This window comes from Pagrus pagrus, assembly GCF_965226575.1.
Source record: "Pagrus pagrus genome assembly, chromosome: 5".
Lineage (NCBI taxonomy): Eukaryota > Metazoa > Chordata > Actinopteri > Spariformes > Sparidae > Pagrus > Pagrus pagrus.
This window is the reverse complement of record NC_140189.1, coordinates 14,870,744-14,886,518: the sequence shown is the minus strand read 5'-3', so window position 1 is coordinate 14,886,518 and position 15,775 is coordinate 14,870,744. Positions and strand designations below refer to the sequence as shown.

General features: G+C 41.2%; 1 protein-coding gene across 1 annotated transcript; it reads left to right on the top strand.

Moving 5' to 3' along the window:
• Positions 1–12,657, top strand: LOC311257947 (LON peptidase N-terminal domain and RING finger protein 3-like). The gene is made up of 12 exons (XM_084353937.1): positions 1–1,007; positions 4,346–4,464; positions 4,593–4,715; positions 4,890–5,003; positions 5,089–5,308; positions 5,399–5,483; positions 5,819–5,933; positions 6,323–6,444; positions 6,905–7,063; positions 7,160–7,322; positions 7,418–7,567; positions 7,792–12,657. Exons 1-12 carry the CDS (start codon positions 278–280, stop codon positions 7,948–7,950), a joined length of 2,259 nt encoding a protein of 752 aa, XP_084210063.1. The 5' UTR covers positions 1–277; the 3' UTR covers positions 7,951–12,657.
• The last annotated feature ends 3,118 nt before the right edge of the window (positions 12,658–15,775 follow it).

Below are 15,775 nucleotides of genomic sequence, written 5' to 3'. Positions count from 1 at the left end.
CTCCATACAAGCTGACCCGCCTGTGTTATGTGGATCGTGGCTGCAGCTCAGACAGGCTCCGGCCCTCTGCCCCAGCACTCCAACTGTTACATGGCAGCTTGTTTTATAACAGTTTTCCTCAACTCGTCCAATCAGAACAGCTGGTGGGCGTCACGTGACAAAACTTTTACGTAACAGTTTTTTTTCCCTGCGCTGCTCCATTGACAATTATATAGGTACTTCCTGGTCCACAGCATCAGTGTGCAGTGTAGTCACAGCCTCCCAGCAGCGAGCATGAATGGCAGTGGAGGTATTGGCCACATTCACAGGTGAGGGGACAGACTTCACACAACCGCAGGACATGGGGACTGAGAGTGAGAGCATGCTGCAGCTGGCAGCAGAGGCTTTCCAATCGAAAAACTTCGACCTGGCGGCGGATATTTACCAGTGTCAGCTGGCGGGTCTGGGGGATGCAGGGAGCCGGCAGGAGCTGATGGTCAAGCGGGCTGACGCGCTGGCCTTCGGGGGCAAACTGGCCGAAGCTTTCGAGGTTTACCGACAAGCCTCGGAGACAGAGAGACTGAGAGCCGTCCACCTGTCCAACCTCATAGAGTACCTGTCGGACAGCATCAAGAGGCAGGACGGGGGTGACGGTCAAAGCAGGAGCCCGAGGAGAGGAGAGGAGGCAGCCGGGTGCCCGGGAGGGTACGAAGACCTCTCCTGTCGGATATGTCTGAGCTTTCTGTACGAGCCCGTGACTCTGCCGTGCGGACACTGCTTCTGCAAGAAGTGTCTGGAGAGGGAGAGGAAGGAGAAGGAGAAGCCGGTGATGTGTAAGGAGTGCAGGGACAGCTCCAGGGTGGCCGACGTCCAGAGCTACAGGGTCAACGTGGTCCTCAGCAACCTGCTGGCCAAGTGGTTCCCGAGCCAGCACCAGGCCGGCCGGCTGAGGCGGGAGGGCAACGGACTGTACTCGGAGAAGAAGATGGAGGCAGCGCTGGAGAAATACAACCAAGCCATAACGATAGGTAGGTCACTGAACGGCGTAGTGTTATATGTATTGAAACTTTACTCAACATGCCTGCCAGTTATGTGAGGGGGGAGCCGACTACGTGTCTGCGCTACTTGACCTGCATGTTTTTCTCATTACTCTTGGTTAAGACGAGCCTTTTTGCCTCACAACATCAGGTCAGCTCACTTGTCATGAGGCCACAAAGAGCTAAATAGTCAGTAATAACACATGACTGAGTTTCGTAAGTGTGCTACATACTGCGTGTGGCGGTGGCACAGTTCGCAGGAGCGGCACGTCACAGCACTCCCTCTCCAGCCATGTGTTGGATAACAGCGTTATGTAGGCTGGGCCAGTGGACCAAACATTGCGTAAGCACGTAACCCGCCTCATTGTGTAACGTCAACCAATGATTCAGGCAAATGTGGGTCAAGGGTATTATTGCAGGTCACCAGGAGGGGGACGGTTATGCTCTCTCACAGGCAGGTTTTATACAAGCAGAGCTGGTGGTGAAGAGGTGAACTGTAACCTACATAACCTGATTATTTGTAGTCATATAATAACCTCCTGTATTGTTTAGACAGATATTTATTAGGACCCTCTCAGGCTGGATGGTCATCTATGTGCTGTTCACATACATTGTTTTCTTTAATTGATAAAGCAGTTGAAATGTATTGTTGAAAAACAGTTGCAGTAGTGTGGACTGCTGAGCTGGAGAGTCTCCTCTGGTGCAGGCAGACGTCTTTTATGGCTGGGATAGCTGACCTGACCTCATTTGGCCTCAGTGCGCTGCTCTACTGCAGCTCACAGTCACTCCACACCAGAGCCAGACTGATATCTACGGCCGATATCGGCCTATTACAGATATTGCAGTATTGGCATATATGTTGTTCATATGTGTCATTGACCACTTTTTTTAAATGACCAATTTGTCCCCATCACTTTTTATAAAGCATCATTAGTTAAAAGTGCACTTGGTAGTTTTGGGTGAAGAAGTTTTAATCAGAAGAGAAAGATCTTCATTGACTGATTTTTTTAAATTTATTCCTAAACAAGCTAAATATATATGTGGCGGACCCTGCCACCTTTCTATCTTTAAACAGTGTTCTGAGGACCTTATTTTCCTCTGAGAACAGCTTGTGTATTCAGTTATTGAAAAGATGAATATTACTGAGTTTGTATTGTTACCTCATGAATAATGTAAATATTAAAATTCTTAGTTTGAATTTCTTGACCCTTTAAAATCGTGCCAAAAAGTAGCTTGCACTAGGAAATGTTGGCTAACTAATGACAATGAATGAATTTTGATGTGCTATCATGCCATTTTTTTCGCTGTAATTACGGCCTGATGTCCCCACCACTTTTCAACAGACAGTGACGCCCCTGATATTGTCAGATAGGCCCCAGATAGGAAACTTTTGTTTTACAGAACATGTAGAAAAGTAGCTTGAGGTAATTTATAATCATTACATTCCCAGGAAATTTACTGTTTCAGTGCACTGGTGTCCTTTTGGATTATAAAGTTTAATGTCAAACTATAAAATATCCTGCCTCCACCACATTATCTTTGTTAAAAGGGTTTGAGGGACCATTTTATGCTGATATCTTGATTCTGGAATTTTCTTTACTCACTTATATCAGTATCGGCATCGGCCCTGAAGACTGAGCAATGCTCTACTTTACAGGCGGGTTGTGTAAGTTTATAGTTACTTGTTTCCCTGACAGTTGAGAGTTTCTCGAGCCAATCAGTAGACAGCGGATAGAATCACCGGATTGATCGGTCAGGATTATTCACCCACACCCACGTCTCTGTACACCGGCTGACCCACCAGTAGAGCGTTTATCTGCCGGCTGCTGCAGTGGAGCTGCTCAGACAACAATGACAGTCATAGGAGAGGATTGTCCTGTGCTGTTTTTGTGCGCCACAGTGTTATTCAAAGTGATTCTCCATGGTTAGCGAAATGTTTTGATAAATGATGACGAAGAGTGACATAACTGTCTAATTTTGAATAAACCAGCTCTAAACTGCAGTGAATCACAGAAGCGGCCGGTAGCCGATGGTGATCTCTGATCCAGGTGGAGGATTTAAAGTCTGCCTCGTTAACTGCATCGCTCTGACTCATACGTAGTTATTCAATAATGGCGTCCGATTCATAATGGAACGACCCAAATAAAAAAATTGTGCAAATTAGTTCAGCAAAAGAGAATTAGTGCTTGTTGTCCTTCAGAATTTGTTCTGCACATTAGACTGTTTATCAGTGTGTTTTATGAAAATATATTTATGCTCTTTAAAAATGTGCTTGAATAATGTTGTCATGTCAGTACAATGTCCTCAGAGTTATAATTAGCTTAGGTGTGTGTGTGTGTGTGTGTGTGTGTGTGTGTGTGTCTGTGTCTATGTGAAACAAAGCAGCATTGTTGACAATAAGCACTGTGCAGTGATTACTGTGATAATTTAAAATAACACTTTTCACTCGAGGCGTCTCCCAAACGGCATTTCTCTTTTTATTGGTTTATTGATTATACTGCTCGTTCCTGTGCAGAATGATGGCGTGTATCTCGCTCTGGTTCCCATAGGGCTAACTGTGACATTTGCATAAGTTTTTATAGTTATGAAACCTGGAATGTGGGTGACCTTGATAGTGCTGCATGGTTTTGTAAGGCAGCCAGTTTTTTCACAACATGTTTTGTAATGTGGAATCTGAGCCATTTTAAACATATAACTCAAAACCTTATATCACCAGTGAATTTAGGTTTTAAAGACGAGGAAATAAAAACGTGACTGATGCAGTATGTTGTGAAATAGTTGTCTTAGAATAGAGGTCATGCATCTTATAGAGAATGTAAAGGTTTTAATCTGTAGGAAAATGGGTGGACACTTCACTTTATTAACAATATATACCTATTATGTGTATGTATATATATATATATATATATGGTTCCAGCTTTTCTGCTTTTTTCTCTGAAACACACTACATATTCACATTCTGTTGATAATTGTTGTTAATTTTTTACAATTTCAACTAAATTTCTTACATATTGTCCCTTTAACATTGCAGGATAGGGTGTTTTTTTGTCAGTTTCTCAGGGGGAAATGCATGGATCTTAATGAAAGAAATGGGGTGTATTTAGGTGGCTTGTGTCTATGAGTGAGTATAAAAGGGAGGTATGCCCATTCTAGTTGTAGCTGTGCTTTGTGTTAGATCATTGTTAATTGAATGTCTTTGGGTTTAAGACTTGTTCAGACAAACACAAGCAGAGCAGCTTTTTTCACTGTTAATCAATAATGAGTGAAATTTGCAACAAACTAACTACGGTCATAACTAACTGACTGACTGTCCCTTCTCTCCTCCTCAGCACCCATGGACCACATACTGTTCAGTAATCGCTCCCAGATCCACTCCAGTCTCAAACACTATGAGAGCGCGCTGAGAGACGCTGAGATGGCCTGCAGACTAATGCCTCTCTGGTCCAAGGTATTGCACACAACTACGTTTTCTCATTCAGCCTTATACACAAATATATAAATATTAGTTTCCTCTCCAAATGTATAAAGCTGCCATGTGGATGTTAGATAAGTGACATATCTTCCTCTTGCCTGCAGGGTCATGTTCGTAAGGCCCAGGCCCTGGTGTCGCTGGGCAGGACGGAGGAAGCTCTGAGAGAGTACCTGGTGTGTCTGTCCATAGAGCCCGACTGTAGACTGGCCAAGACTGAGGTCAACAAGGTAAATCCAACATCAGAACTGCAGTAATTTCCTTGTGAACCCAGTTGTGTGCAGCCTATTTTAAAGAAAACACGACACATTGCATCAGCAGTTTAGATTCTTATTTTATAATGAATGCATGCAGAATCGTTAGAATAAAGAATAATGATGTCATTGTCTGTCATCTCCTCTCAGCTCCTCAGCGATCTCCTGGCTCCAGTTATGGATCAGGTACCTGAACACATCTCAGACTGCAATACAGTGTGTTTCAGAGCACACATCAAAAACAGCATTACCACTCCCTCCCAGGTAAGGGCTGCTCTACCTCTGTTAGTCAGCATGACACTGAGGAGAAATTAGGTTTCATTGTCCTCTCCTTCCATCCTTTCCTCAGAGCTTCAGTTCCAGCTTGTTGTCGTCAGAGTTCGGCCTCGGCCTCACCCCTCCTGTGCCTGAGAGGTTGGAGGGATGCGAGGTCAAAGGTCAGGGAGAGCCTAAGGTCGGGAGGCTGGACCAGTGTTTACTGCTAAAGCGGAAACGGAGGAACACAGAGGAGGAGGAGCTGGAGAAGGAAGGACGGGAGAGGGCCGACGATCACAAGAGATCCAAGTGTGGTGAGCTTTTGAAATTTGTGCACAAACACACACGCTCTTTCTGTTAGCCGGCTTTGTGTCTTATCATGTGTTTGATAATCTCTCTATCAGAGCCAGCAGAGGGGAATGAATCTTCGAGGTCTTCGGTCGGTGACGTCTTGGACCCGACAGATCTGGAGTGTTCTCTTTGCATGAGGTGAGATTAGCTTTACAGCTCGATTCAGAACTCTAACTTTATTATACACCATGCAATAAATCAGTTAGCAGTTCAGCTGTGCTGTGCTAAATTGCCGCTTAGGGTTATATAGTCTGTAATAAAACAATGTGACACACAGTAGCTTTTAGGGCATCAGTATTTGCTGTAAGAGTGTTTGTTTTGACTAGTAGCCTGTGTGGGACCAGACTGCCAGACATTAACACCCAAGCTTCTCAAATATGAGGATTTGCTGCTCTTTTTAACGTCTTATATCTTGATTATCTTTGGGCTTTTGGTCAAACGTGAAAGAAAATGTCACCTTGTTTCCCACCCAGAATTTTCTACGAGCCGGTGACGACGCCGTGCGGTCACACCTTCTGTCTTCAGTGTCTGGAGAGATGTCTGGACCACAACCCAATGTGTCCACTCTGTAAAGAGGAGCTGTCGGAGGTACGAAGGGTCTTAAAATCTGTTAACCTCAATGTGGAACTGATTTGCGTCATCTTTATGTAAGGTAACATAACGCCAGGGGTTGATATGGAACTAAAAACAGAGCTGGTGACCTGCCATGACTGTACTGAATGTAACTGAAAGAGGAAAGCACTGAACGTTATAACAGCAACTTTTATTTGGATCGGTTATGTCATGGCTGATGCCCAATAGGAATTGGGCGTATCTGATTGATGCTAGAGTGAGAAAGATTTTAGATAAGTGTGACAAATATAGAGCAGGCCTTAATGTGGATGTTGTTGAAAAAATGTGACCCAAACTCTGTCTCTGCATGTTTCTGCCACTGTTAACATGTATGTGATGAAGTCTCTGTGTGCGTCTCTCTCCAGTACCTGGTCCAGAGGCAGTACTGTAAGACAGTATTAATGGAGAGCCTGATATCTAAGTATCTTCCCTCTGAGCTCATGGAAAGACAGAAAATCCACCAGGACGAGATAGCTGAGCTCTCAAAGTAAGTCTGCTCTCTCCCCCACTGTCTCTTTATCAGTGCCGTATGTAGCCTGTTTTCTCTTCTCACGTAGAATCTGATTTCATGTGTGTGAGTATGTGTGACAGACGTGAACACTCACATGTGAATATCCCCCTCTGCTGTTGACCTACTGACCCACTGTAGAAAACACACATGTCTGACACACTGACCTCTTAATGCACGTCACATGAGGTATCAAGTTTCACTCCCTGGAGGCTGCAACAAACTTGGCTGTCTCCAGTAAATAACTTCTCTTTAACTGGGTTCAGTCTCACTCAACCCAGTTTGGGTTTTTTATGCATTTGACTTAGAGGTCAGTTGAGATTAATGCTGCAGATGGAGTTTTATTTATATTTTTTTAATTGTTTTAAAGATTGATGTTGAGACAGAAAGTTCATTTTTGACCTTACAAACACGCTCCCTTATTCTTGTCTCCCTTCAGTCTTAACAAGAATGTGCCTATATTCGTGTGCACCATGGCCTTCCCCACTGTGCCGTGTCCTCTCCATATCTTCGAGCCCTGCTACAGGCTGATGATTCGCCGATGCATGGAGATGGGAACCAACTGCTTTGGCATGTGTCTGGCAGACAACCTCAAAGGGTCAGTGCTAGGATGTGCTTTCTTCTGCGCTTCAGTTTCAGAGTATGTATCCATGATCTCTATAACATCACGTCCTCTTCCTCCTCCTGTCTCCAGGTTTGCAGACTACGGGTGCCTGTTGGAGATCCGCGATGTGAAGTTCTTCTCCGACGGCCGTTCGGTTGTGGACACCGTCGGCAGACGGAGGTTTAAAGTCATTCAGCACCGTGAGAGGGATGGATACAACACAGCTGATATAGAGTACCTGGAGGATGTTAAGGTATGTGGGGAGGTGTGGCTGGAGGGAGAGGGTATGAAAACAAAAGACGAGAAATACGAGAAGATGCCATAGCTCAAACGTGTGTGTGTGTGCAGGTGGAGGGCGTGGCAGAGCGGGAGCTGCAGTCTCTACATGACACGGTGTACGACCAGGCCCTGGTGTGGGTCGACTCCCTGAAGGCAGAGCAGAAGGAACGCATTGAAGGACACTTTGGACCCATGCCTCGGAAAGACTCTGTACTTCAGGTACACACAACGCACAATTTGCAAAGTCACATTTTTCATTTGATAGTTTTAGAAATCAACATGTTTTTTGTATGTACAAAACGATAGTAGCATGGAGATCAACTATCAATTTATCTTTATATAAGACGGAGAAAAAAAACGTCAACGGAGAATAAAAGCAGTTCTCCTTCATTTTGTCTTTAATACCCTCTCACTGTGTCCCCTCTTTCTCTTCCTCCCTTCAGACCACTCCCAACGGTCCCTCGTGGTGTTGGTGGCTACTAGCGGTTTTCCCATTAGAAGGCCGAGCCCAGCTGCCGTTCCTGGCCCTCACCTCTCTGAAAGATCGCCTCAGCGGCATCCGCAAGGTGCTGCTCTTCATGGCCCACAGCAGGCCCCGGTGACATGCTCTTGACAAGCGTGCATCCACCTGGAAAAATGCAGTAAACCACCTGCCCCCTTCCTCTGCAGCAGCAGTTGACCTGTTGCTCGTACTTTTGATGCACAAAGAACTGACGTTGATGTCGCTGCGCCTTCCCTGTTGTAGCAAGGTCCCATTTGGAAAGTAGCAATGGACTTCACCCAGACATCGACAGCAAACTTTAACCTTCAAAAAAAGCAGCAACAAGGATAACATAGATATCTTCCATGCATAATGCAGACATAAGCTACGTTCAGACAGGAGGGAACTCTTCTTTATGTGACTCATTTGGGTTTGAACACAATCATTACCTCCCGTTTACCATTGGATGTCACTGTATCAACGCTAATGCGCACATGCTAAGTGTATGTTTATGTCTTCATGTGAACAGCAACAAGCCATTGTGCTGATATGTCTTCATTTGTCCGGGGTGCATTGTTGCCTTTCTGGCCCTCTTCCATTTTTATAGCTGTTCCTCTTGACACACCGAAAAAAAAAAACTGATATGTGTGATTGAACTGAGCTGCCTGTCTGAACATAGCTTTAAAGCAAAGACAAAGCAAATTGTCCAGTTCACAATCACACAATGGCTGCGAGTGCCATCAATTCAACCAATCAGTGTCCCCAAACTGTCTGTCTTTAAATGTCCTCATAAATTCTGCAAGAGACCAAATAATGAATTTGCCTTTTTGTGTAACTGCACTCACCACAGCTGAGTATATAATTATATAATACCGATTAGACTATTTGTAGTGATTGAAAACTCATTTGCTGATTGAAATCTCTGTAAATGGTGTGACCATTAATAAGTTTAACATTTACAGATGAACCTCTGTGTTTACTAGTTTCCACCTACACCATAACTTTAACAATAATCAGCTATTCTGTCTTCCTTAACTTCCTTCATTGCTTCTCTTCCTGTCTGACATCCTGCAGCTGAATAACTGCGGACTGAACCTTTACATTGGCGTGCTTTAAGGCTCTTGTTCTTGTGTTTTACTCATCCATTTTTTTTTATTTGTTGGATATTTTTTTTTCTCCATTATTTATTTTGTCATTATTTATGCATGCAGTGACATTGTTTACATTTCACAGAAAGAGATGTTGAGCTGCTCACTTTCCAAAGGCTGTTTTCAACGTAGTATTTGACCCCAAACGTCAAACTTTGTTAACTCTTGGGGAAAAAAAAACACCATTTACACTATCAAGAGGGGGTAATGACTCTGAGCCAAAATGGCTGCCAGTGAAAACTCTTGAAACTGGAGTTGAGGGAGGTTTCTCTTCCGAACCACCTATTTTTAGGTCACTGGTGACCCAAATCCGTGTAGTATTTTTATTGGCCTGCAACAATCCGAGCTATGTTGACTTAAACATATTTGGCTGTCAGCAGCCTCTCTATACGGCCGTAAAGCGAGCCTGACAGTGATACAGGAAGCAACATCTGGATTTCTGATACCATTATGTCGTACGTGTATTTATTCAGTATTTATTCTGACTTATTTTGCACTTCCACTTTAAGTAAGGGAAAGAAACAGGCCTCAGGATATGACTAAAATCAGGATTTGGATTACCACAGAATTAAGTTAAATCTTCTGGTGGATAAATTGGAAAACAGTCTCTAGGTGTGAGCCTATTCTCGTTATCTAGCAGGCCAAGACTACTGCAAAATAACTCCTTCCATGTGAGTTTGATTGATGTATGCTCTGAGTAAAGGCCAGTGCCTTAATAATAAGGTTCATTTTTTCCCCTTTATGGAGATTTGTCCATTCATCAAACATGATTTAGGAAAGGAAATAAGTAAAAAATATAAAACACATTTTGAGAAGATCCACGAGCGAATTTCTGAGGAAGAAAAATGTTTGATAAATATAGAGGCCTTCACGATGTCTGTGACATGACTGTTTTTACACGGCAATAAGCTCAACTCTGGAAAATACGAGATGTTGTTGAGCTTTGCCTTCAGAATCTTTTATTTTATATACATGTGTTTGATTTTACATGTTTCTATGTCGATCGAGTTCTTTGTATTTTATAATTTTCTTCACTTGCTAGTGTGTTTGTCTCTCCTCATTTCATGTGTAATAGAACAGAGTGTCATGTCAAATTATCCACATGTATTATTTTGTATTGAAAGGGCCAAAGCCATGTCAGATGGAGAAACTGATGAAGTGCAAGACCACAATCTTTTAAAATTTCCCCCTTAATGATATTCTAGTGGTGCTTGATTAGAGTTTTTCAGCACAATTGTTAAATACTTGAGAAGATGTTTGTCATTAGAGGCATTTGTTTAGTCAGTATTTGGAAAGTACTGACTAAACAAACAACTGGTTTCAACTCGGGTTGCAACGATACGAGATTTTCATGGTACAAAAACCAATGAGAAAATATCACATTAAACGCTATGTCACAATTATTATAATCATTGTTATCACTGACAATAATTATAGAGATTTATTGGTGAACAAAAGCTTTCACTAAATATTATGTCCTGACAGACAATATTGTTTTGTAATAACTAAAGTCAATACTGCAATTTTTGGACCACGATATACCTTGAAAATGGAGCACCGCTGCAACTCTACCTCTTCACCTTGAATAAAATCATCGCCCCAGTAAATGTTTGCTGATATCCACACTGGTAACCACTTAGAAGCTACGATGAGTTAGCTCAAACTGGGCGGGAAAGGGAAAAGCCGTAATACAAAAACAATCACCTCCAGTGTAAAAGCATATCACAGACTGTAGATATTACAGACGCAGAGTCGAATGTACCTCCTGAAAGAGGTAAAGGGAAAATCCACCTAAAATGTAATCACATCTGCTTTTGTTATTATATTTTCTGTTTGTGAGTAAAAGCTCCAGACAAAAATTCTCCCAAAACTCCCACTGCCCTATGTAGTCATATGACGAAGAGCCAGTGTTTTGTCATTTGTAATTGTTGAGAGTTCCCATCCAGAAAGTTGAACAGTGACACCGAAATGGATTTTGGTTTAAAACTGATTATCTGTGAACTATTGGTCATCTGTGACAGCAGTTCTAGTGCCTTAAGTTTGACTTCTTCCATTTCTACTTTGATGTGTGAACTACTATGGTGATGTTTTGAATTTTGACTTTAAAGGTACAAGCATTTAAAAAATAACTAAAATTATCAACAGAATGTGAATAATAAGATATCTACTGAAGTTAGCTTGCTAGCCAGCCAGTTCAGCTGGCCGATACTGCTAGGGACTATTTCTACTTAAAGGAATAGTTTGACATTTTGGGAAATAAGCTTATTAGCTCTCTTGCTTATAGTTGGATGAGAAGATCAATACCACTCTCATGTCCAATTCGCCTAGTTCCCGGGAGGTCAATCTATGCTTTAATTAGACTGACTGGACATGTAGGAGTTCAAAGAATCAGATTACATAACAGCCTGGGTGGTTAAAATGAATTTGCTAATCATTCATCCCCCCACAAACATCACCATTGTAGGATTGAATTGACGTAACATCAACAGTAACTAAAGCAACTTCAATGGTAACTATTTATATATTTTTTTTAAATAAATGGAAATGGCTTTTGTCACCGATGAGATTCAACATGTTTGGATTATCACAGAGTTGAGAAACAGCACAGGTTATAAGCTACGACCCAGTTGGGACATGAACACAGTGACATTCAAGTATGGAATTCTTAAAGTTCAGGATGGGTTTAGCTTGATGGCACCATTTTGACATCTTGTAGCACTCCAAACTCGTGATAACTTTGATCGTGCCGACACCGACCTCTCCTTTGTGCTTTTTCATGCAGAAATGTAAAACAATGCAGATGTTGGTGAAGTTAGATCTTTTCGATCTCTTGTTATCAAGCTATGCAAAAACAGCAGGATGGTGGATTATTGCCCGTTGATATCTTGAACTTTTCAGAATTCAGTCTCTGACATTTTGTCGAAGTGTAACTACCTCTGGCGTCCTCCTAGAGCACTTCCATAAAGAGAGAGAGGGAAAATATGCTTGGTTGTGGTGTTTTCCTGTCATTGTTGTTTAATCTGTGTTGAAAGTGTCATTTGAGAGTCCAAACAAATTGTGTAGGACATCTGTGGTCCAAAATGTCTTTTGCCCATGTTAATGTGCAACATTTTCACTTCGCACCTGAGATGAGAGATTACTGTTATTGTTGTCTACTAAAACGGCAAAGCTGTCAATTCAAAGGTTTCTGTGTAATGTGATACTGAGCTCAGATATTTGAACTGTGTGAAGGAGAGCTTGATTTATCCTACGTGGCAAATTGAACGTCTTGTTGAAGTGTGTTGACTACAAAACATCTGATATACAACACTGGTGTGGAAGAACAGGGCTACAACTGACAATATATCACATTCTTGCTTAGCTAACTATAAAATCTTCATCTCTACGCTGCCAAGCGCTCCTCATGTTTTCAAATATTTGCACTGACTTCAGTGACTACACTGCCTGCTTATTTCAAAGGTTGTTATTCTCCTGTAGAACTTCATGGCCTCTAAATGTGTCTGGGTGAATTCGCACAAGATGAATGTATGTGTGTGTCGACATCTCTCTGATATTTCCTGTACATGTCTGTTTTTGATAGTAAAACTTTATTAGGTCTGACATTAGGTCTGCAAAAGTACAGTCTGCAGTTTGTGAATAAACCAAAAGGTTTGTGTTCTCCTGAACACAGTGGACTGTAAGAGAGTCTGACGTCTCCTTTGTTTGTGTGCTGCAGGGCTGGCTGAGTTTATTAGATAGTCGGGGGTTAGATTACTGAGTTTCTGTTCAATAATTCACACGATGAATCAAACCCTCAGTGTGAGCAGAATTGTTTCAAAGCACAATTGTCCATGAAGTGATTGATTACTAAGTTCAGTAACAGTCCTTGTTAAAACCTTCAATCTCTTTTGAGATTTGAGTAAATCAAATATACATACATATATATATATATATATAAATAAATGAATAAATACATTTATTAAAAAACAAAAACAGTAGCTACAAAAGGCTTTACAAGGGACAATGAAGGAAAAAAGGTTAGCCTAGCTTAGCATAAAGCATAAAGACTGGAAATTGGTAAACAGCTCTGTTCACAGTATCAATATCCACTCGTCACCATCTCTAAACCTCACTAATTAACAAGTTATATTTTGTTTGTTTAAAGCTGCTACAAGGAACTTTCATGTTGTATTGCTTCTGGCGACCCCTGTGGACAGAAGTGGTACAAGCACCGCTGACTCCAGTCATAAAGCCTGTGCATTTGTTTTAGAAGTGAGTTATTTTTAATACCGGTCTTATTTTTTGATTACAGGATACATGGCAATGAAATTATGCATTCTGTATTTATGTATCTATTTGTGGCTAAGTAGATTAATAACTGACGATGGTGAAACAGTACGTTTTAGTGCTGTTCATACATCTAGGTCACATGTAATCCTACAGCTAACAGACTCAGCTGAAGGTAATAGTTATTTTGCTAAGCTAAAGCTAAATTTATCAACATTCCCTCACAATGTTACGTCTTCAAAATCATCAGTAGCTATTAAATTGAGGTTTCATAACCAGTTAGAAACTTCTTGTACTTCATTAAATCTGTAAAAAAAGAAAAAAAAAACCAAACAAACGAAAAAAAACAAAACAGGTAGTTATGCTAAGCTAAGCTAACCTAACATGAGACTGGTGTAAAAGCAAACAGGCGTATTGCCAAAAATGCTGAACTGGTTCTTCTCCATCTGCAAATTAACAACAGATCTTTGGTACATATTTCTATATATTTGCTCACAGCTGCTTTGATTTGTCTGATCTTCTTACATTTAATTCAATCAATAAAGAAATGAATAAATGACTCATTTATTAAAATTCTACCAAATGCACCAAAAATAATATATATATAAACAATCTATGTAGGTATTAATGAATGAATAAACAGTGACATTGATATTTCTGTTTAATTTGCTTCTGTTTTCATTTACCCTTCATATTTATTCCCCTTAAATTTACATTCCCATTTAATTTTCCATTTTATTGATTCATTTATTTCTATTTAACGTCTACTAACCAGCCAATGGGCGAAAAAGTTGACACCATGACTTACTGTGAATTACAGCCCATGACTCAGATAAGGAAAATGTAAAAAGACAATACAGAAAAAAATAAATAAATAGGGAAAATAAATAGGGCGGAAGGCAAAGGGTAACTAACACATGAATTAATACATAAATATATTTAAAAATGAAAATATAAAATGGAAAATTAACTGGAAAATAAATAAATAGGGGAGTTAATACAAAGGAAAATACAGATGCAAGTAAAAACAGAAATGTCAATTCACGATAGATTTTATAAACAAATTAATTTAAAATATTTTCTTGTTAATTTAATGGCATATTTATATATCTGTTTAGTCAATTATTTCTTTCTTGGCAGTTTTGGTCCTCCATATTTTAGCTCTTCACTGAAGCTGTATTATGTTTATACTAAGTAAAATGGGCCTCCTCATACATAAGACGTTATGTTATTAACTGTATGGCTGCAGTATTGACTGTTTTGCGGTGTGGACAGTGGGAATGAAGAGGTTAAAAAATGCGGCTGCAGAGTGAGGGAGGAACGAAGCCACTGGTTTATATGTTCACGTGTTGGCAAGCTGACCAGAGTTTTTGCGTTTCATAAGCAACCTAAATCCTGTTATATACCAGTTAGCTAACAACTCACACTGAGAGTTAGTGGAGGTACCACTCAACAACATTTGGGTCATGAAAACATTCCTCTGAAGGAGAGGGTCCCTGGAGACAAGTCTGCAAACCACTGGTGGACAGATTCAAACAGAGTAGTTTATAGAGAAAGAAGAGGGCGGTGGTGGTGTGTGTGTGTGTGTGTATGTGTGGCCTTGTGTGTGTGTGTGGTGGGATAAACAAGTGTGAGAAGCCAAGAAAAGACAGTTGAAGAAAACAAATTTGACACTTCGAGAGAGAAAAACAAGCAAGACAGAGAAAGCGTGAAGGAAATCTTGCATGTGGATGTGGAGTCGTGTTCAAGCGTTTTGATTTTGGGACCAGAACCAGGCAAAGTGACAGCTTGTTTTCACACATACATATGTCCCCAATATGTTTGAGCTGCACACACACACACACACACACACACACACACACACACTGTTAATGTGCAGCTGAATGACGGAGAGGGAGCTTGACAGACAGGAAGACAGTTTATGCAAGCGATGTAAATGTAGGTCACTCAGTCCGAGTCAGGAAAGTTACGAAGAGACAAAAAGCACGTCAGAGGAAGAAATATGAAAGGTCGATGTTATGATATATGCACAGTGTCTCCTTCCCTTCCTGGCTTGCACGTTATTTGTTGCTCTTCAGTGTAATCAGACTGCAGATTAACAAGTCTGCCTCGCTGTGGTTGTATAAGGACTCTTAAAGGTTTGAAGGCCTACTTATGCCAATCCATGGCCTCTAAATATAGAGGTATAGAAGAGGTATGATGAGACCAGCATATTGCATACAGTAAACACCCGTCATCAAACCCTCAGACTTAGTGTCTAGGATCTATCCTGTTTATGCAAATCAGCACTCACCGTGGACTAGAGTCACTCAGGCGCTCTGGCGGGTCTTCATAGATAGTCTCGTCGTCACAGACATGCTGTTGAATAATCACTCAACCTCAAAACAATATGAATTGAGACCTTGAGTGAAATGGCCATTGTGTGTTAAGCATCAGAGTGAAGAAGAGCAGCAATCACTCCTTCCTCCCTCAGCACAACGTGAAGAGCTACTTTCATATTCAGAATGTGACCTCACAATAACGGTCATTGAG

Coding starts and splice junctions, on each gene's coding strand:
- LOC311257947 (XM_084353937.1), top strand. CDS start 278: ATGGCAGTGGAGGTATTGGCCACATTCACAGGTGAGGGGACAGACTTC. Junction 1,008..4,345: donor CAACCAAGCCATAACGATAG/GTAGGTCACTGA, acceptor TCTCCTCCTCAG/CACCCATGGACCACATACTG. Junction 5,934..6,322: donor GTAAAGAGGAGCTGTCGGAG/GTACGAAGGGTC, acceptor GTCTCTCTCCAG/TACCTGGTCCAGAGGCAGTA.